General features: G+C 40.1%; 3 protein-coding genes across 3 annotated transcripts in view; 1 reads left to right on the plus strand and 2 right to left on the minus strand.

Moving 5' to 3' along the window:
- Window positions 1–264: 264 nt before the first annotated feature.
- Window positions 265–5,451, plus strand: mrpl4 (mitochondrial ribosomal protein L4). Its single transcript, XM_079553480.1, has 9 exons — window positions 265–435; window positions 598–679; window positions 1,105–1,276; window positions 1,611–1,662; window positions 2,489–2,606; window positions 2,713–2,819; window positions 3,430–3,539; window positions 4,141–4,214; window positions 5,212–5,451. Exons 1-9 carry the CDS (start codon window positions 388–390, stop codon window positions 5,352–5,354), a joined length of 906 nt encoding a protein of 301 aa, XP_079409606.1. The 5' UTR covers window positions 265–387; the 3' UTR covers window positions 5,355–5,451.
- hyls1 (HYLS1 centriolar and ciliogenesis associated) lies at window positions 5,340–15,148 on the minus strand (the record flags this gene model as incomplete). The annotated part of the gene is made up of 11 exons (XM_079553471.1): window positions 5,340–5,617; window positions 5,681–5,707; window positions 7,335–7,416; window positions 7,494–7,548; window positions 8,178–8,223; window positions 8,295–8,449; window positions 12,713–12,768; window positions 14,022–14,236; window positions 14,626–14,699; window positions 14,818–14,925; window positions 15,046–15,148. The coding sequence occupies 11 exons, from the start codon at window positions 15,146–15,148 to the stop codon at window positions 5,483–5,485; spliced, it is 1,056 nt and encodes a 351-aa protein (XP_079409597.1). The 3' UTR covers window positions 5,340–5,482.
- A 2,487-nt stretch (window positions 15,149–17,635) lies between these two features.
- col9a1a (collagen, type IX, alpha 1a) overlaps window positions 17,636–21,793 on the minus strand; it is a 20,423-nt gene continuing 16,265 nt past the window's right edge. The window contains exons 24-32 of the mRNA XM_079553698.1: window positions 21,226–21,297; window positions 21,114–21,149; window positions 19,754–19,798; window positions 19,577–19,609; window positions 19,337–19,483; window positions 19,151–19,205; window positions 18,879–19,067; window positions 18,731–18,808; window positions 17,636–18,021 (exon numbers count right to left, since the gene is read on the minus strand). Coding sequence (XP_079409824.1) covers window positions 17,816–18,021; window positions 18,731–18,808; window positions 18,879–19,067; window positions 19,151–19,205; window positions 19,337–19,483; window positions 19,577–19,609; window positions 19,754–19,798; window positions 21,114–21,149; window positions 21,226–21,297 — 861 coding nt within the window. The 3' untranslated portion in view covers window positions 17,636–17,815. The remainder of the gene's footprint in view (window positions 18,022–18,730; window positions 18,809–18,878; window positions 19,068–19,150; window positions 19,206–19,336; window positions 19,484–19,576; window positions 19,610–19,753; window positions 19,799–21,113; window positions 21,150–21,225; window positions 21,298–21,793) is intronic.

The raw sequence follows: 21,793 nt of genomic DNA on the forward strand, positions 1-21,793 counted from the left end.
ATTGCTATTTTCACAGCTTTTTTCCAGAAGCTTTTGGACTGGGGTAAAGCCAAACTGGGGAAAATGTGCTCGGTTCAGGTGGGAGTTAAGGGGTCAACCTTACGGATTAGGGTTCGGATTAGGATTATTTGTATTTTTAGACAAACCAACTCATAGATCTATACAAACTCACAGCAGACCGTCCCTCCGGAGCAGACGATCTAGCACTAACCTTTTGTTTTTGTCCACTTGGTGGCGCACGCGCACACTCACTCCTGACGTCATCTGAACGCGCCGAAAGACCACACGAAACGCTTCGACCTTTCACGCTGCAAACACTGAAGGATATTTTACTGTGTATTTATAAAACAATGTGCTGATCTAACAACCAGACCGAAAGAGGCAGATATGCTCCGTTTGTCGTTGGTGGTTTGTGGCCGAGGAACCGCTCAAAGGGTAAACGCTGTGCGATTGTGTGACTCTGTTATTCGTGTGTGGATTACAGAAGACGTTTGATAGGCTGAGGGAAACCGTTGTAATGTGCCTGTTGTTTTTGTTTAACGATATTTAAGAAGGAGGTCGACTCTGCTTCTATAACATTGCATTTTCCATCATCAGTTTGCCTCGTCTTTTGCTGGAGAGAGTGGTGTCCCTCCGAATCTTCTTCTGCCCACAAACCTGGTGGATCCCTCCAGAATCAGTAAGTTCAAAGAAATACTTTTTCAACCAAATTCATGGAGCTTTCCTGTGTCTTGGTGAAATAGCTCTGACTGTAACATTTGTAATGCAAGAAAGTAACTGTAAAAAAGCAATTTGTGGTGTCCCAAGGTTGCCTTCATTTATTGTCTTGATGAAAGCTCCTCGATCCTCTGTCTAACTTTCATGCCTCACAGTCAGTCACGGTGAGTAAAGTAAAGTGTCCTGCTCAATGACAGAACAGGATGCAGTGGTCGCAGGGATCAAACCACAGAGACAATTTCTGGGGCTCACCAGTTCATATGGGAGAAAAAGCACAGTCTATCTCAAACAGGACTTTCCATTTGCTTCAAACAGTGAAACAGTGACGTCATATTAACTGAGGTGTGTGATTCTAATCTCGTAGTAAATGTCCAACTTCTTCCTCAGAGCGTCCACCCCCCGCCTCCGACTCCACTCTCCCAGTCCTGAGGTCATGTGACGCACCTGTTCCCGCCCACCTGAGCCCGGTCCGAACCTGGGTCCAGACTTTAATGAAACCAAACGACGAAGTGCTGGGACTCGCAGAGCTGCATCCGGATGTGTTCGCTGTTCCTCCCAGGTACAATTTGCGCAAAAACTCTTGACTTTACTTTACAAAGGGAGCAAAGGGGAACGGATGGGAGTAGCATGGTAATAGTGCAATAACATGGTAAATATAGTGACTAATGAATATGGAGCATGCGTCTTCATTATTTTTATGATAATAATATCAGTTCTAACCTTAATCCAGTTTGGTTGTAAATTACCAGCAAACACGGTTTGTATTTTCTGGGTAATAATATGAAAACAGAGCAAAATGCATGATCCTTGCTTACAATGTATCTTCCATGTTATTACCATGCTGTACAGTAAAGTGAAACCTAAGTATTCAAACATTTGTATTCTCCTTGTAGATTGGACATCCTGCATCAGGTGGAAGTTTGGCAAAGGAATTTCAAAAGAATTGTAAGTACATTCATAATTTATGGCTTATATTGCACATGAACCTCTTAACCCCCTCTTATCCCCCTCGCACATTTCCTCCCGTTCGGCTTTACCCAAATCTGAAAGCTTCTTGAAAAAAGCGTCAAAGTAGCGACAAAAACGAGACGTAAATGAGGATGAAAACGAAAACAAACAAACAAAACAACAACAAAATGACAAAAAAACAACAAAAAGGTCCCAAAAAATGACAAAAAGGTTCCATAAAGGACAAAAAAATGACAAAAAAGTCCCAAAAAATTGCAAAACAATGGCAAAAAAATTACAAAAAAAGTCCCAAAAAGGACCCAAAAAATGTCAAAAAAGTCCCCCCCCCCAAAAAAAACAAAATTACAAAAAAAAGTCCCCAAAAAATACAGAAAAATTCCAAAAAGCAACAAAAAAGTGAAAAAATTTACAAAAAAGCATAAAAAAGTTTAAAAAAAATACTAAAAATCAATAAAAAGTCCCCAAAAATGACAAGAAAATTGCAAGAAAGCAGCAAAAAAAAAAAAAAACCAACAAAACCATGACAAAAAAGCAACGAAAACATTTCTAAAATACACCAAAAAAGTGACAACAACACAAAGCGAGGAAAAATCTTCGATCAGTTTTGTAGGTCTTCGCTTTCAAATGAGGCGTTCACTGGCCTATAGGCTTCAATTTCCAGTTGAGAAGCGTTTAGATTTAGACGAACTGGAGAAAATGCGCTTGGTTAAGGCAGGTTTAAGAGGCCTTTAAGCTTTCTTCGTTTGTGATAATATAAAGTTCTCTTAGCTGAAAATGTGTAATGTAAGGATGTTTGTCCCAGAGTCACGCCAGTACAAAGGTCAGGGCCGAGGTCAGGGGCGGAGGCAGGAAACCGTGGAAACAGAAAGGAAGTGGACGAGCGAGACACGGCAGTATCAGGTCACCACTCTGGAGGGGAGGTACGTACGACTCAAAATCTCTGGAAAATGTTACAAAAATATTAATTATTGCAGCACCACGAGCTCAAAGTAAGTAACAAGTTTAAATTGTCACTCTGTCTCTCAGGTGGAGTCGCTCACGGACCCCGGGGTCCCACCAGTTACTATTACATGCTGCCAATGAAGGTCCGAGTGCTGGGGCTCAAAGTGGCCCTCAGCTCCAAAATGACACAGGTACAAATCAATTTCTCTTCTTATTGGTTTATGACCTGATGGAGAAAATATATGTTGGTTTACTTATTCTGTTATTACTGAATATCCAACAATAATCACACATTTAAGTGTAAGTTAAGTTTTAATCTATTTTGGACAGATTTGTGTTTGTTGGGACGATATACGCTTGTCACAATAGAGGCCAGTACCATTTGTATTGCAGTTTCAATATATTGTTATGCATTAAGTAGTTTATTGATTCAATGTTATTAATAAATGTTACTCTGCAGATAAGGTTTCTAAAAGTTCTAAATCCCATGGTAATCTGGTGAAATATATCACAGTCCTAGATGAATTCTTGGCCACTATTAACCTTGAAAATAGTGGAGCTCTGGAGCCTCCTTAATATGCGTGTTGTCTTAGTGATAAGGGTTCTCTAAAGTTTAGACTCAACAATACGATACTACAGAACAAAACCCTACATGCTACTGTTTAACACTTGCCCCTCCACTCGTATTTCTGGCATAAAATATTGCTTTATATATCTCTATTTTTCAAGTTCTGCCCTTTGTCTAAACGACAGTCAATGTTTAGTATGAGTCTAATGCGATGTTCTTATTATACACTTCAGGATTACCTTCACATCGTGGACTCCCTGGACGTCCCGACTCCAGACTCTCAGTACCTCACAGACCTCATCAAACAGAAGCACTGGGGGCAGTCTGTGCTCATCGTTGACATGTGAGTTAACTTCACTTTTTCTCTCTATCACTGTAGACTTATTTCGGTCTCATGTTGTCACATTTTAATAGCAAATCAGCGCCATAAATCTTTGCTTTGAATAGTGCTTCTCAGCTCTTCGCTCGCAAGCATTCCGATTTATTTTCAATAGAGCTCAGGATTTTTCTGGGATTCTTGGCATGTTCCATAATAAAAAAAAACTTTTGTTCACATAAAAGTATTTGAACGCTGTAGTTTGCTACCTGTGTTTACCAGAAGTGCCACTGCAACTAATGGAGCAGTTCCACATTTCTTTTATTTACTTTTTCATTGTTTTTTAGCTGATGTTATACTATGGAGCGTTTGCCAGTACCCCTTAACATGGCAGATCTCCATGGTAACGCTGATTTACAATATTCAAACCCGAACTTTGTATGTATTGTATTCTTAGAGAGCAGGTCTTAGTCCGCTAAAGTGACTGGTGTAAATACTGTTCTGTAAGTTGACAGCCTGAGAGAGACTACTTTGATGTTTATGTATATTTTTTTCTGTTTACATGTGATATTTAGTTAATTTGTGCAAAGAGAATTCACGTAAAACTTTAAAATGTTATGTGTTTCAGTGGTGAGGAGATGCCAGAAAACATCCTTAAGGCCACGGAGGCGTTAAAGACAGTTAACATCATTCCTGCTATAGGTGAGTTTCTCAGTTAGTAAAAAGAGCAGAGCAGGGTTTACTACTCCACCTACTGATGAAAAAAATTCAAAAAGACATCACATAAAGGAGCTATACCTGATTTTACTCCCAGAAATGTAATGAAATAGATTTTGTCCGCCTGTAGTATTGTAAACTTAAACGTTTGTGGGGAAAACAGTGTGCATCAAATTATGAAACATTTGAATCAATTTTATTAACTTTCAGTCTATTTTTCTAGAATATTGAAAAAATGACCCTGCAAGTTGTGAAATGTGCTATAAACTTGTCCCTATAAAGAATTTGGATGCTACAAATATATTAGTAAAGTTCCGAATGACTTTGGACCACAGCTAACATTTTAATTTAGTGGCTTGCCCTTAAATTGTTTGCAATCAGATCAGAGTCAGGTATAGGGCCTTTAAGCTTTAAACCATGTTTTAACGTTGTTCCCTTGTCAAAGACTTACCTGTAGAAGTATCAGCACTTTGTTCTGTACTTCTGTAAGTTGTCCTCCACATTTTAACGGCCATAATCCATGGCATAAATCAACACGGGAATTCCCACAGCTGCCAGCAGGAGGAGCCCCGGGCAAAGTCTTCGCCAGCTCTGGCCTTTTTTTTAAAGGAACAGGTCACCGTTTTTCTATACTGAGATATGTTCTGTAAAAAGCTTAGACGAGTTGATACGTACCTGTCTGGTCTTTGTGCCCGTGGAAGAGCTCGGTAACTTCCCCGTTTGGAGCTATAGGAATATGTTGGGAGAGGCCAAATGCTAACAACATCTTTGGTGGTTTTGTGTGATTCAGGGCATGCACAAAAACAGGTATGCATCAACTTGTCTAAGCTCAGAACGAAAAAACATGATATGTCCACTTTAAAAAGCCTGAATAAAGATTAATACTGGATCTTGACCTCTGCTCCTGTCCTCCTCCGAGCCCTGTCCCATAATACTAGTCTTGTACACCATTCACTGATTTATCTTTGTATTTTTCCTCCAGGTCTGAACGTCCACAGCATCTTGAAGCACGAATCCTTGGTTTTGACTTTGGAAGCGGTTCGATTTTTGGAAGAGAAGTTGCTTTGGCACGACACACGTTTCACCCCCCTGTACCCGTTCAAACTGCCGTACTCAGACTTATAAACCAGACCACACCACTTCTGTCACAACTTTATTATGTTTACTATAAAAAAACTGTAATAAATTATGTAAAATATTAGAAAAAACAATAAAAAAGTTGATATAAAGATGGTGTGGCGTCGTGTTTAAGGCTAAAATCTGTAGTTGAACGAGTGAGGGAGGTTTCCTGAGGCCAGATCGTTGCGGATTTCCCATCGGAGAGCGGAGCGTTTCTTCTCTGTCGGCACCGTGTACGTGTTCGGCGCCAGGACTTTACGGGGCTTAGGCTGGTGCGGAAAACAGAATGAGCAACTTGGAGAAATTAATTAACAAGAGACGGCGTAACTTACCGGTGGAGGTTGATGGGCGAGGCGCTCCTGTGAAAAAGAAGGAAATACGTTAATAAGTACAAAAAGACCCTTTGTGAAGCGCTTTGGGGACTTAACGGCTGTGGAAGGGGATCTTATGTTCTCTTCTGTTTTATTGAATAATGGTCAGTCCTCTCCGTATCCCATCCATGTTAAAGGGACTATACAGAGTTTAAAAATGTGAAAATTAAGTATTTTCCTCCCCCATTCATGTTTCAACAATGTCCTGATGTGTAGAATGAGCCCAGACTTATTCACCACAACTGCCTCTAAAATCCTGCACTGTCACTCAAAAAGGTGTTAATTCGGGTCCGAAGTGCCGTCATGCAAGAGCTTAATATAGAAAGTTACATACAGTTACACGTATGACCTGAGGTGGCAGTAGTGAATATAAAATGGCTCACTTGCATCTAGCCCCTTTAATGCAATTGACATGTTTTTGTTTACAAATTAAATAATTTCAACCATAAGCAAAACATCTGTGGTCTTATATTTAGGGTAGATATGGGTTTAACCTTCCTAGTTTATATGAAAGTTATTCTTTGTTTGTGCAGCACTTTTTGAAGGCGCTTTCATCTTTAAGATGTACTTTATAAATCAGGGTTTCTACAGGTGGCAGCATGTCAAATTGAATCCTTTTTGATGCCTAAATACTATACTTTTAATATCACAAATGCAAAACATCTCGGCATATTTAATTTCTAAAGATTTGTAAACATTATACACAAAAACATTATAAGCAAATCTAACACAACCGGCAACTTTTGGGCAAAAGATTTCCTAAACTTACACAGTTTCAGCTGAAATTGTTAGGCAATAGTTTTTGTATTAAGTGAGAATAGTTGAAGCATTGTCATTGTTGTGGCTTCTGTCTCCAAAGAAAACAATATATTTTATAAGATTTTTTTTTTCAGTTTAATGTTTTTTAACCCCCAGCAGGAGAGCAACAGTGTAATGCCTCATTTGAAAGCTAAGATCTACAACTTTTTTATTGCGTTGTTACTGAATTTTTGTCATTCATTTAAAAGGGTTGTTGTCGTGTCTTCGTCCCTCTTGTGTTTTTTTGTTACATACGTCACTTTTTTGTGCCACTTTTGTTGCTTTTGTCGAGTTTTCGGCATGTATTTTGGTCACTTTTTTTCATTGAATTTTGTAGCCTGCCGGCACATTTTTGCCGCTCTATTGTCACTATTTTGATGCTTTTTCCCCGTTCAAGATTTCAGATTTGGGTCAAGCCAAATTGGAGAAAACGTGCTCAGTTCATTTGGGGGTTAAAGGAACAGACCACCGTTTCTCCATACTTAGATATGTTTCTTACCTGAGCTTAGACGAGTTGATGCACCTGTCTGGTCTTTGTGCCCGTGGAAGAGCTTGTTAGCTTCCAACTTCACCCCTGTTTGGAGCTATAGGAATACACTGGGAGAGGCCAAATGCTAACAACATCTTTGGTCGTTTTGTGTGACTGAGGGCATGCACAAAGACCAGACAGATACGTATCAACTCGTCTAAGCTCACATAAGAACATATCTCACTATGCAAAAACGGTGGCCTGTTCCTTTAAGGCCTGAAACATTCATTAACCTTTAATGCCGCTGATTGGATAATGTTAGTGGAGACCTATATGCAGACACCGTACCCTGATTTCCCAGCGCAGAGCCTTCCTGTCGTTTTCTCCGGGGAGTTTGAACAAGTCCCACAGCTGTTTGTACTGGAAATACCTGCACAAAGCACCAATATTCATGAAGATGCACCAAAGCGAAAACTGTGAGTGAATAAATTAACAGATCAAACTTACTTTGCGACAGGGTCAGTTTTCTTTGGGCCTGTCGGTCCAAGAACCGGTCGTATAACTGATAACAGAAACGTTACAGCATTAGCCTGAAGTTATTCACTTTGTAAACTATTGTAAACGTTGTGTGTCTTCTGAGGTAAAGATGTTAAAGCTAAAAAGCTAAATACTGATTTTGCTGACAACAACTGCAATGTGGGTTTAATCACAACTACATAAACATTGTAATAATGTAGAAGTTCTTTATGTTTATGTTGTTTCTTGACACAATTATCCAGTCAGAAAGGAGAGTTAGTACTGCTTTGGGTTGCCAGATCCAGTGGTTAACCTCAGCTTGCAATAAACAGAAAAGAACTTGCTCCTGCTTTCTAAAGTGCTTTGTGACCATGTGAAATAAAGTCATTTTTCTTCCTTTCTGAAATATCAGCATCAGTAGTAGTTTCTCCTAGTTAAAGCACAAAGGTTTCTTGTGTCCATGAACTTGTATTTGAGCAGATGTTACACAGCCTTTAGTCAGATGGTTATTGGGACAAATCTTTCCAGAACAACAGAACAAAGTAACCAACATAATAATAATAAAATTATGGGGAGAAAAACAGACCACCCTATTAAAGTGATAGAGTAAAGTGGTTGACACAAAAACACCTTCATGATATGTACAAAGCTATGTAGAAACTGATTTTGACTCACATGATTTGGGTTTAGGCCTGATGTCGCTGTCGCTTTGGCTTCGACTCTGCTCAAGAAGATGCACAGAATTACATTGAGGTGTGACACAAAGCAGATGTGGTGAACTCTGTTACGCACCATGCCCCGGACGTAGGACTCGAAGGCGCCCTCGGACAGAGACTCGGAGCCCGGGGACTCGCTGTGACTCGTTAGCTCCTCGTTTTCCGACTCGCGCTGAGCTGCGGTCGATAAATGGAGATCGGCCAGACGCTCCTCGAGGCAACTCGCTCCTTCTGAAAAAGAAATCGAGTATTTTATGTGACAGTCCTTAATTTACTTTCTCATTTCAAAGTAGTAGTAATAGTAGTAGTTGAAACAGCAGTTGCAGTAGTAACAGAATTAATATCTGAAGTGTGTTTGGAGAAGTAGTTCTGATCCAAAATGACTTTTTTTCTCTACCAGTGATTAAATTGAAAAAACGCCTAAAAGTCCTGCTTACCCTCAGTTTTAATGTGACCTCAGGACCTTTAAGACCGGGTTTAGTCCCGGTTTAGACGACATCAGACCTGAATCAGCTTTGGTTCACTGTCCTATAAAGGTTGGAGTAAGTAGCTTAAGGGAATGTTTCTAAAATTGTGGTATGTGGACCACTGGTGGTACTAGGGCTCTTCAGGTGGTTCAAGTTTTTTTTCTGGTTTCCACAATTTTTACATAGTAATTTATCCCAATTTAGATTTAATTTTAGACCCTGTTTATTCTTTAATTTGATCTTGATCTCGGCCAAGTGGACGGTCAAATATTTAATGAGGCAGTACTTGGTGTGAAAAGTTTGAGAAATACTGGCCTGGGGTTTATATTTCATAACCATTATCTGTGTCTACAAATATGAAAAAACATGTTCAAATAAAATTCTACTTCGAGTGTTGATTTACTATTCATTTAAAATGACAAAACACTTTTTAAAAAGTTGTTTGCTTTGTATTTGATTTGTAACTTAAGCCCACACACTTCCACTCTGCCTGCAGAGCCAAGGTCAAGTTTATTTCTATAGCACATTATACAACAGCTGCCCAAAGTGCTTTACATAAAAAAATGACATCACAATAATAAACCTATATACTGTACACTACAGTATATGTTAATTAAGGCTGTTATGTAGTTGTGCCTAATGTGTGCAAGCTACACACTGTATTTTAAAATGTTACTTCCAGAGCCAAAGCCTTAGCCAACTGTGTTTTGAACATTGCATTTGGCTTTTCTTTCTTTTTTGTCATAATTATAATGTCTAGTCTTTTTATTAACATCGATTATTCACCTATGGGATAGCGCAGATTGCCCTCCCACTCCTCGTACATCCTCAGGTGGGACGTCCCGGCTGCATCCACTTTAGAGTCGATGAACTTTATATCTTTGTGACCACAATCCTCCTCCCCACTGCTCTCTACTTTCTCTACACACAGCTGCGCCTCTACCCTCCCCTCGTCTTTACCCTCTGTGCCATGTTCAGATTGCCTGCCATCCCAAAATTCATCTTCCGCCAACACTTTACTCTCACAAAGTTTAGACGTTCTTGTCAATCCTTGGATGTCTCCAGCTTCTTGCTCGCACACTCCGAAACTGTACAGTGAGTCCTTATCGAACTCGTGGATAGTCAGCCTGTCATCCTCGACGTTGGGGCAGCCATCTTGCCTTTCAGATCGGATTGTCCCGTACCCCGAGGTCAACAAACTGGCAGCGGGGCTTTCTGACGTGCTATTCTCTTCTTCTTCAGCGGGTTTCTCCATGTCTGGTCTCTTGGGATTACTTTGTTGCATAATTACATCCTCCTCTTCAAAGTAGCGCTCAATTTCTTCCTCTTCACTGTCCTCCAGATTCCTTCTGCCATCTCCACACTCATTTTCCAAATCCCCATGTGTCCCATTGCTTGACCCATCCAACTTTTCCTCCAGCAAACTGCCTTGAAAACCACGTGAACCACTTTGGATCTTTTTGGTCTCCACTTGTTCACACACCTCGTCTTGACCGTGTTTTCCTCCATTTTGTGGGATTTCTTCAGTGAAATCTACCTCTGTGTTTGGAGTTACCTTGTCTAAACCTTGTGCACACTTCTCCCCAACAACATCTGAAGATTGAGGCTCCGTCAAACATCCAGGTTCAATATTTGGTGTTGCTTTCAGCTTCTGTGTTGCACTTTGTTCAGTAAAACTTTCCACAGCGCTAACATTTCCCTTGCAATCTCCTGCGATGTCTTTATCAGTTTTTGCTTCGTCATCAATTGTATCACATTGGTCACTGATAATATTTTCTTCATCATCCAGACACCCTTCATTTTTATGTCTTATTGTCTTTCTCACCTTATAGGTTTTGTTAGTGCAAGTAGACGATTTAGTTTCAATGCATTTTTCATCCTCTTCAACGGGACTGATCCTTCCAAAACTTGCATCAGTTGAATCTGTAACTTGTTTTTTGTCTTTAGGATCTTGAATTTCACATCTCGTGCTCGCAATTTCAGGCTTTTCATCAATGGATCGTGTTACAAATCTTGCCTTTTCTTCACGTAAACTCATTTTGCCAGGTTCTTCTTGAAAATCCATCCCCTTTCCTTCACCCTCCTCTCGTTTCATCTTCGCTTCTGGTTGATTTTCACCATCATTACCAGCAGACATGTCGTCAGAGTCACTATTTTCCGAACTGTCTTCACTAAAAACTTTATATTTCTTCTTGGGCCCTTTCTCCTCTGCAGACCCGTCCCTTGAAGTAACCTCTTGATCTTCCACTTTCTTCCCAGTTGCAACTTCTTCATGACTATCTCTCGCCTTTGGACAACTGCTTCCACCGCTGCTCATCTCACCACTCTCTGAAGTATCATTGTCTTGTTTCTTAAGTTTTCTTTCACCATCTTCGCACTTCGCAGCAGAGTCAACCTCATCACTGTTACTGCTCGGGTTTCTTGATCCCAAACTTGAATCCATGTCTTGACTCGACTCTGTGCCACCATTACCAGAACTACTTTGAGCAAAATTGCTAGACTCGCTTGTCAGACTGCCTTCCGAAGAGTTTTTAGGCAATTCATCTGCCCTAGAGTCGCCACGAAAAGCAATAGCTCCATCTTCCTCATACACCAAATCACTGTGATTGGTGCCACTTTCGGCATTATCAGAACCATCGTCAATAACACCTTTGCTCATTGTTTCTATTCCAATCGCTTTATCTTCCTTGTCAGTTTCTTCATTGGGGTTTTTGCCATTATAGCCTTCACCATATTGACTTGAGCCGGCCATTACAGCTTCACATTTCTCCTTTTCCGAACAACTATCAACATTTCTATCTTTCTCTAAATCCGTACCAGATTCAAAATGGTCCCTTATTGTATTTCCTGAGCTTTGGTTGTAGCCACCGAATTCCAATGGTCTTTCTCTTTCCCCCATTTCTTCCTTTTGAAATGGCATCTTAACGTCTTCTGCATTTTGGGACTTTTTAAGAACAGTATAGCAAGATTTGTGTGCCTCCTCCGTGTCCCTTTTACCCCCATTACAACAATCTGTAGATACGCCTGCTTCTTCCTCCTCCTGATTACAACTTTCTTGACTTCCCGAACTCTCCATCCCACTATATTTTCCAGACTTTTTGCTTTCGCTTTTACCACTTGAATCAAAATCGCTCTCTGCACTACAATTGTCATGTCTAGTCCTGTTGTCTCCCTCATCTTCACTGCTTGTTTCTGCATCTGTCGAGCTGTCATCGCTTAAGTCTTTCCACTTTTTACGTCTTCCGTTGCCTCCAGTGTTCACTCCACACTTGTCAGTTTTCCGAACACTGTCAATCTCATCTTCTTCGTCAGTGGTCTCCTCGATTTCAGTCGGATGTGTTTTGGACCTCTCCTCTCCCAAGCCTTTTTCTGCCCGTATACGTCCTCCATCTTGCATATCTCCTTCAGTCTCCTCTTCTTCGCTGCCGCACTCCTCCCAGCCGTCACCAGAATCGCTTTTTTCCAAACTTTCTGATGCATTTTGGTTTTGCTCCTTTAAAGATTTCGCCTCCAAAGCTTCCTTACATGAAACTCCTTTGCTTTTTGACTCATCAGAACTGTCCCTTGTAACAAAACGCTCAATCACTTCCTCACTACTACTAGACTTTTTGTCCCCTTCAGGCCCCTCTGCGGACTCCGGTTTTGCTTTAAATCCTTTTTGAACCCCGTCCTCTTCATCCTCGGTCTCTTTGTCCGACCAGAAAGAAGAATTGGTTGAATCCTCTGCGTCTTCCTGTTGATTTCTGTTCATTTTGTGTATGAGTGAAACGAGTGAGATCCTTGAAGCAGGTGGCTCAACACTCCAGTCACATAAGAGGATTAACTCAAATGTGGTGCGGCCAGAACAGCTCCTTCTATTGGCGACTAATGAGATTACACCCGAGTTTAACTGTTACGCTCAATATATAAATGATCAGTTGTAAATGGTTCTATTGGAGCCAATTCAATAGAGTTTGTAAAAGAAAAGATTACTACTGCTGCTACTGCATGTGAATTAACAACACTCACTAAAAAACTAAAAAAGTACCTGAGTCTTCACTGTAGATGGATTCATCGCAGACGAGAGACTGGCCTTTGTGTTTCCTGTTGGTAGAAACAAACATGAATTACTGATAAAAAAAAATCAAGGACTGCAAATTACGAAGACACATGGTTAGGATTTTCGTGTTAATAACATGGAAATAGGGATGGGAAATGTGTTTTCTCCTGTTGTTTTCCCCAGTTTCCATGTCACCCAAACAAAGTTATTACTGTGTTGTACAGTAAAGTATGACCGAACGGGCTGTTTAATCTCTTAACCCCCACCTGAACTGAGGACATTTTCTCCAGTTTGGCTTCATCCAAATCTACAAGCTTCTTGAAGAAGTGTCAAAATAGCAACAAAAACCAGATGAAAACAAGGATGAAAATGCTGCAAAAGAGCGACAAAAACACAATGAAAAAAAGGGATGAAAAAGTGACAAAAAATAACACAAAAAAGCGACAAAAAGCGATGAAAGTATGGTAAAAATGTGATGAAAACCCAACAACAAAAAAATTCAAAAAATTTCAACAAGGAAAAAGATCCATTTTGATGTGTTTTGTAGGCCTTAGCTTTCAAATGAGGCGTTTCACTGGCCTATAGGCTTATGGACCTTATGGATTTGGGTAGAGCTGAACCGGAGAAAATGCTCTCGGTTTTAAGGGTTATGGTTAACGATGTGTCCTAGACTAGACCATCCATTCGATTGAAGACAGAGTTCGGTTTATTTCGGTTTGGTCATTTACAAATGATTCAAAACATTCAAAACATACAAGTCATTGTCAAGTCAATTACTTTTCATTCTGCCGAATATTTTTCCATTATTGTTCTCTTGTAAGTATTTTTGAACTGAAAAAGAGACAAAGCTTGTTTTAATCCATTGCAGCAGCTATTCCATAATTTAACTCCTTTGCATGATAAACAGTGTTTTCTTAATGTAGAATGTACTTGCGGTTGATTAAATATATATGTTCCTCTGAGATTATAGTTACTTTCTCGCTGGGTAAACAATATTTGCAAACATTTAGGGATTTTATTTAGTTTAACTTGGAAAAATGAACTTTGCCGTGTACAAATCGACTAAGTCATAGAACTTCAGGATTTTTGGTGCATAATTAATTAATCTGATGATCTTCTTTTGTAATAGGAAAATTGGATTGGTTCCAGTTTTATAAGTGTTTCCCCAAATCTCTATGCCATACGTTAATATCAATTAACCAACGTAATATCAATTAACCAATTCCACATCTCCAAACAGATAAAACAAAGTCTTGTTTGTCCCTCTCGAAAACAAGCATTATCGACGGTAACCCACCTGAGCACTTTCCTCTTGATGAGCCTTCCTCTCTCGCCGCTGCCCGGAGTGGACATGTAGCTGTCTGTTTGCAGCGTGTCGTCTGGGTCCGGCTCAGTCTGCCGCCTGAAGGGACGTCCCACATGAACCGAGGGCTTAGGGGCGACAGAATGACGACTGTAAGCGTCCAGTCGCCCCAAAGGAGGCGCCACCTGTCTGTTCTGAGAAGCCAACACCTGGGGAGGGAACAGAGTTGGGGTTACTTCTTTTTGTGGATTCCTGGGTTTATAGGATCTAATTGAGATGGAGAAAGGCAAAATGTCTAATAATATTATGCTTCCTTAGCAGTGTTGTTGGATAAATAAAGTGGTAAAATAGATCAACAATAAGTTTTCTGACACGAAAGACTGAAAGACTTCTCTTCACAACATAAAATGTGTTTCTTTTTGTATAATCAAGACCAGGCTTTGCACAACACTTCTTCTAGATTTCAATTCCTCTTTTGGCTCCAGTTTTGCTTTAACTCTTTTTGAACCTCTTCATTCTCTTTGTCCAATTGGAAAGGAGAATTAGTCTTCCTTTGTAAAACTGTTCATTAAATTGAGATAATGAATTTTACACTCACCCGTACATCATGATCTCTGTTTTGTGGATGCAAGAAAAACCCTTCCCCAGTTTGGCTGAAAGAACATCGACTCACTACAAACAAGAAAAGAGCGATTCATGAGCACTGGATCTTAATAGTGTCTTTTAATAAGAGGTAACTTTATCCCTCTGCTCCTTCTGAGATTTCACTTGAACAGCTTTGAAGATTCACCTTTCTCTTTAGTGAAAGCAGGAGGGCTGGTGTTCGGGACCTCTATCTCCGAGTTTTCAGGGGACACAAGAGTTGTCCATTCTCCGCTTCTGATCAGGTTATCCAAATCTGTGTGAATCATTTTTCAATTACAAAAAAAATAAAACATATCAAGCATTCGTCACCAGGAGAGTATTTGTATAGATTCCTTTTACAGTATATTTTATTGTAAATTAATAATCTCCTTACCTTTCTTGAACTCTTGTACCTTCTCTTTAGAAATGTTTTTGTAACCCAAAAGTTCCAGCTGTTGTTGAATTTCCGCCTCTGAAAACTCTAAAGTGTCCATCATATCAACCTAAAAATAATAATAAAATTACATAATTGTGGGATGCTTTTTACATCAGTTGTCAATGTTCATTTACTGCTAATAAAAACACTGGCAAGTCAACAAGAAGAACTACTTCGCAGTATATAGGGACAGAACCAATGTCCACACACTGCACTGTATGAACCAAAGGCCTCTTTAACTTTGCATGTGTTGCATGGTTTCACTGACGAAACACTATTATTATGCATCTATGTATCAACAGATTAAATGAAAGATTTTACTTTAACTTTAAGTCAATGTTTTGTGATCATGGTACTTCAATATCCACCAAGCAATCTCACAACTACTAGACATTGACAATTAATAGTTTCTTTGGCTTTAATTAATTTGTGTTTTGTTTTTGTACAACAAATAAAGTTAGATTTGTGTCATTTTAGAGTTAGTGTGTGAACAACCTCAATCCAAACTAATTCACGGGAAGACAGAAAAGCCACTTGTTGCTCTTCCAATCTTAAGCCTGCTGGATGTAATGTGTGATTTTCGCATTAGTTCAATTTTAGACTCTTATTTAGAGCAAACGAGTTCGCAATAATGAACGTTTGTGGCAAATGAAAACCGTGATTTTGCCCAGCCTAGTCCCAAGAGTAGCCAGAATTTAAAGGGTCTCTACTACGAATTAGCACCAAAATCAACCAAAGCGACATGTATTTCAGCTCAAAACTGATATTTACTCATCGATTACCTGCACGCGGTCCGGTATGGGTGCAGAAATCAGTTCATGTGGCTTAAATCTGTGAGAAACGTTTAGTTTGTTGAGTTTTATTGTTTAGAGAAGAAGCCGCAGCACCAAGACAACGGCAGTTAACTTTGAAAACACTTCCGCTGACGTCATATGTAAACTTCCGGTCCAAGGCCATTTCTTCTTCTTCGTCGGGAAATTGAAGTGCTATCCTGCGCCATCTACTGGACAAAGCGAATAAAAAGGACAATTTTATGATTGTTTTTTTTTTATTATTATTTTTCATTTATTATTGTTGTTTATGTAGTTAGCATCGTTTTATTTCGATTATTTTTTCATCTATATTACTTATCATACTTCCAAACAAAAATCACATACTGTTTTATTTTAGAGCATGTAGTGAAAATTATTGTATAATTCCTTATTTAATTTCTGATATAAAAATACATGGAATTTTGGGACTGAGGAAAAAGGTCTACAGATGAAATTGTCTATTCTAGCACAGCCTAAATTAGCTTGTACAGAAATGCCAAACAGACAAAAAGAAATGTGAAACAAAAAGTTGTGTTGTGGAAAGTGAAAACTAAAGAGGTTTGACACTGCTTTTTTACTTTGATCTTTTATTACTTATCACACTTCCAAACACAATTCACAAACTGTGTTATATTTGAGAGCATATAGTGAACATGATTGCAATTACTCATTTAATTTAAATAGAATTTAGCTTTTGATGATTGAGTTTTTCATACAAAACTTTCAAACAAAATTATTCGCAGTCGATGCGATATTTTGTTCCCCCTTGAATTTCGTCTTGTCCATATAAAACATGCAAAAGTTTATCAAAACGTCTTTATTTTACTTCTTTGTACAGGTTTAAGTTGTCACGTCGAGCCTCAAGATAATAAATAATACGTCATAGAAAACTGCTGTAACGGTTGTTTGGTTTTTATACAGCCCATTGTTCATTCGCAAAACAGTAAATTCTACACTTGAGAGGAAAGTCACAGGAAGTAGGTTCAAGTGGAAATATAGACAACATAGACTTTTTTGACAAACAGACATAGCACCGACAATGTAATTTTTATATCGACACATTTACAAAAAGACACAGAGACACATTGAGACAAACATGTTGTTGGTTTATGTCATACAGCAATTAAGTGAGCAGAGTATTAGCTTTTTATAACATAATCCTGCTTTTTGAGTGAACTATTGTATCCGATCTGCTCATTTTTTATGTTTGGAGGCACAACTTAATTAGTCATCTTCTGAAAGTCACACATGCTTTTTGGCAACAGAAGTAATCACTAACAAATGATGTGCAAGTAAGGTTAGTCTTTTTGGTCAAATCGGCCCCTCTTCAGTTATTTAGGCTTGGGACTGGCATAAAGAGAAGCAAATCAACACTGGCCTCTCACAGTCAGCTTGTTTTAATGCTTTGAACAGAATATAAGACAACACACCTGAGGAAATAGGTCTACAGATGAAAGTGTCTATGCTAGGACTGCCTAAATGTACAGAAATGACAAACAGACATAAAGAAAGGACGAAAACAAACATTTAGTGATGGGGAATTTGATTTGTTAAAAAGTTTAGGGGTTTAGGGGCAAGTTGTGTTGTGGAAAGTGAAAACTAAACTTGAAGCACTTTACGCCTGTATTGTTTATTGACATGGGCGTAGACAAAATGGCTGTTAATCTGCCATGGTTGGATCAACACAGAGAGAAAAGGATAAATTTCCACATTTGTACATTTAAAGATATTTCTTTTAAATGACCACAAAGTATGATAAAGGAATACTGGATACAAGCCTCTGCTACAAAGCTTGCTTATGTCTGTGTTCTGCGTTACTTCCGTTGCCATGAATCACTCTTCACAAACCCCGACATTAAAACGCACTAGTTCTTCTCCCGGTTGATTGAAACGTCCATTCTCCTTCTCTCTCGGCCTCACATTTCGGTGGGGCCTTTCATTCCTGTGTCTTTGTTGGCGAACCCTGACGGCACCTCGGGCAGGGTGCATTGGGAGGATTCGCAGAACCCGGTGGGGCCTGCGGGACCGGGTGGACCGGGTACTCCGGGAACTCCTGGAGCTCCACGGGGGCCTCTGTCTCCGTCACGACCGTCTGTGCCGTACGCCGCTCTGCCTGGATCACCTGCACAAGAGCAAGGGACAGAAGGAGTGTGAATTTTGATTGTAGGCAGTAATCATTATTTTGTTTTGTATTGCACTTCATTATTATAAAGTGTGAAATAGTCCAATATTCACTTCCCAAAAGTTTGTAAGCTTGGTCTATAGGTATAACTTCACTTCACAAACTCATTCTTTGTCTATAGCTTCAAGGCAACGTACATTATTGTCCCCGTGAACGCCATAATGACACAGCAATACAGGAAGTTCACAATAAGTTGTTGTCTGAAGAAGCTGTTCAAACTGTCACCTTTGATCATTTCAATCCATTTTTGTGATGCCCAGTGAGGCTGTGGTGAGGACACATTCAAATATTCAAGTCTTGCCCAAGGACACAATGTGTGGACTAAACTGCCAACCTTTGGGATTAGCAGATGAATTTCAGATCAAATGTTGATTGATTGACAATTGTGTATGAAAACTTTTGCTTTTGGCTTTTACTCTTGGCTTTTAAATGTATGATTTGAACAGCACTAGTAGTTCAAATATAAAGTATACTGTGTTGTAGTAAGGAAATGTCTCTTAATCCTAAACAGAATCATCAACATTCTGGATTGAGTGTGAAAGCAAATAATAAAAACTGAAAGTTGACACTCATTTGGCTTCTGTTGCTGGAACATCATCATAACCTCTACGGACAAACAAGAAAAGCTTTATTGAATCGTATCTCTGACCTGGGAGCCCTGGAGCTCCAGGGGCGCCTTTATCCCCTCTGACTGTTGGTCCTCTCTCTCCTCTGTCGCCCTGGTCGCCTGCACAGAACAGGACAGTCAATATCATAAACATGTTTAACTTAAGTTCTTTTTCACCTTATCCTCTCACCTTTCGGTCCCTTGCGCCCGAGCATTCCTGGAGGTCCCTTCAGCCCGGGCAGACCCCTGGAGCCTGTGTGTCCGGGGAAGCCATTCTCTCCGGTGGGGCCGGGGGGTCCTGGAGGGCCAGGGGGGCCGGGCAAACCAGAGATGCCGGATTCAGGGCGACTCAGGCTGGCAGCCAACTGGGCCAGCTGCTCTGTGGGGCGATACGACAGCAGTCAATACGACAAACAGAGAAACTTCAAGCACTATGGTTATACTGAGTGAGCATAGACGAACCTTGCATTACCCTCCTGCAGACCTGCTTGACGTGCTCATCGCTGGGTGTTTTCCCCTGAACATATAAAAGTGGTACATATTTAAAATTCAGAAGTTTACACACGCTGACTACAAAAGCTCATGCCACAGATAGTGATCAAAATGGTCTTTGAGATCATATCTGAATAACAGCACATGAGGCCTCACCGCAGGCCCCTGCACTCCGGGAAGACCTGGCACTCCCATGTCGCCCTGCATCCCTCTGGGTCCCGCCTGCCCTGGTTTACCCTCCTTCCCCTGGATCCCTCTGCCTCCTTCAGAGCCTTTGTTTCCAGTGTGTCCAGGTGGGCCAGTCTGCAGTGGAAGTTAAGCACAGGTTTAGTTCATCCTGTTTGCAATTGTTTATTCCTTTTTAGTCCTAGTTTATTCTGGGGGAGAAAGACATACCGATCCCTTTTCTCCTTGTTCACCTTCATCGCCCTGTAAAAAGAAAAACATTAACAATTAAACGTTCATTCCTAGACACATTGATGCACTGAGAGGCCTTTGACAGACTAGAGCATTTGCAACACTTAATTATACAAACCAATTAAAAAGATGTATATGAAAGCGTTCATCACTCACCACGTCTCCTCCTTGTCCGGCCGTCCCCTCTTCTCCTGCAGGACCCTGTAATCGACAGCAGATTGGCCTTGATTCAACACATCATCGCTCTGTAATAGGTTGGATACGTTTAAACCCCTTTCTGTATAATGTTCCTGTACCAGGCTGGCAGAAAGCTGAACTCTCCCCCTTCCCCCTGTATTCATAACAAGAACCCATTCATACTCTACAGCTTAACAACATCTCACAGCTGACAGATAACAATGCTCCACTGGTCATTATTCATTTTCTCTGCACTATATGTTTATCTTTGTTTATTTATTATATCGTCCTATTTGTACCTATTTCTGCTTTACAACAATATTCTATTTCTTATTTCTAAGATTACTATTTGAGCTTCTATGACAAGGCACTGTCTATTGTGGATCAATAACATCTGTGAAGTCTTAGAATAGAACTGGTAAATTGCTGTAATTTGTAGCTGATCAGGCAAAAAGGTAAATGTTTGTTGTCCCTGTAGGAAGTAAGTAAATACATTTATTTCAGTGCTGGACCTTTTGAGGATCTACTTTACTCGAGTTGTATTTTTACTGTATTTTTATTTTTTAACTTTTGCCCACTATATGAAGCAGAGGTGGGTAAAGAAGCCAAAATCTTTACTCAAGTAAGAGTAACGATACTTTGAAATAATTTTATGAGATACAAATCATGAGAAACAATGGAAAAATTGAAAAAAATATGCAAAAATGTATTAAATATATATATTTCTGAAGAAAAAGGGGAACAAAACACAAACTATATATATTTTAGGGTCGACATGAAGCTTTTGTAACTTTAAAATTTACTGACAGTGGCACAAGTAACTATTTTCTCAAGGAAGGATTACAATACAACTACTCTAATAAGTACATTAGTAGGCCTGTAGGGATTTGATTTGGCCTGTGAGGAGGTGCTGAGAGTGTCTTTGTTGAATAAACTGTGCACTGACGAGACTGACAATTGATAACAGGACAAAACTAGCTTGAGCTCGGCCTGTCACAATAACAAAGTCTGACGTTCGAGGCAGGAAAACATCGCAATAAATGAACAGACGATAGATATTGAGCCCAAAAATGTCTTGTTGATCTGGAGGTTATTGAACGATAAGTCGATACAGTAATAATCGTGAAAGCCCTACTCTTCACATGCAAAACTGTACTTGTTTGGGCACTGCTGCCTCAGATGATACTGGCATACTCTCCATGGTTTAGGTTTATGAAGGAAAAGCAAGTGCCCAAAGAGTGAACACAGGGTGAACAAACTCCACATAGAAAGGCCCTCACCCAGTCTGGGAAACGAACACAGGACCCTTCACCTTGAGATGAACAACTTTGGCACATACCTGCTCTCCTTGTGGCCCATCAAGCCCAACTGCTCCCTAGAAACAAAATTAAAGACATCAATTAAACAAAACAATGTGTTATTTCAACCATTTAATCTTCCGACCGCCTTACTCTGTCTCCTTTCTGCCCCCTGTACCCGGCCGGTCCGGGCAAACCTGGAAAACCTGGATCTCCTTTGGGCCCCTACAAAAACACATATTCAGAAGAACGGCTTTAAAACGCACTTTTCATACATTCAAACAGAAGCTCGACTGTGCCGCGTGTTTGAACTCCCCCCGTCTTTGGCCTAAAAACCACAGGAAAACATTCACGTCTCGTACACCTTCTCCCCAAATCTCCCACACTTTGCCGTACAGTCGGACGCATTCCTGCACACAGAGGGTTCTTTCACGGGGTTTTCTCCGGCCACTTTTCCTGTCGCGATCACCCCCCATAAAAAAAGAAATCTGGGCTAAAACCGTGAGAGATTTGGGATTTCTGGAACAAGAGGCTATTCATGCTGCCGACGGCTGGATTAGAGACTGGGGCAGGTTTATCAAAACATTACAACACGGATCTAGCGTCGGGCGATTGGATTCAGTGGTAATGCCAATGACAGCGGAAGGGGGAGAGAGAGGTGGGAAAATAATCGCCATTATCCTAATCAAAGCAATATTTCTGCTGACGAAAACTAAACGAA

Source organism: Gobius niger, assembly GCF_951799975.1.
Source record: "Gobius niger genome assembly, chromosome: 3".
Taxonomy (NCBI): domain Eukaryota; kingdom Metazoa; phylum Chordata; class Actinopteri; order Gobiiformes; family Gobiidae; genus Gobius; species Gobius niger.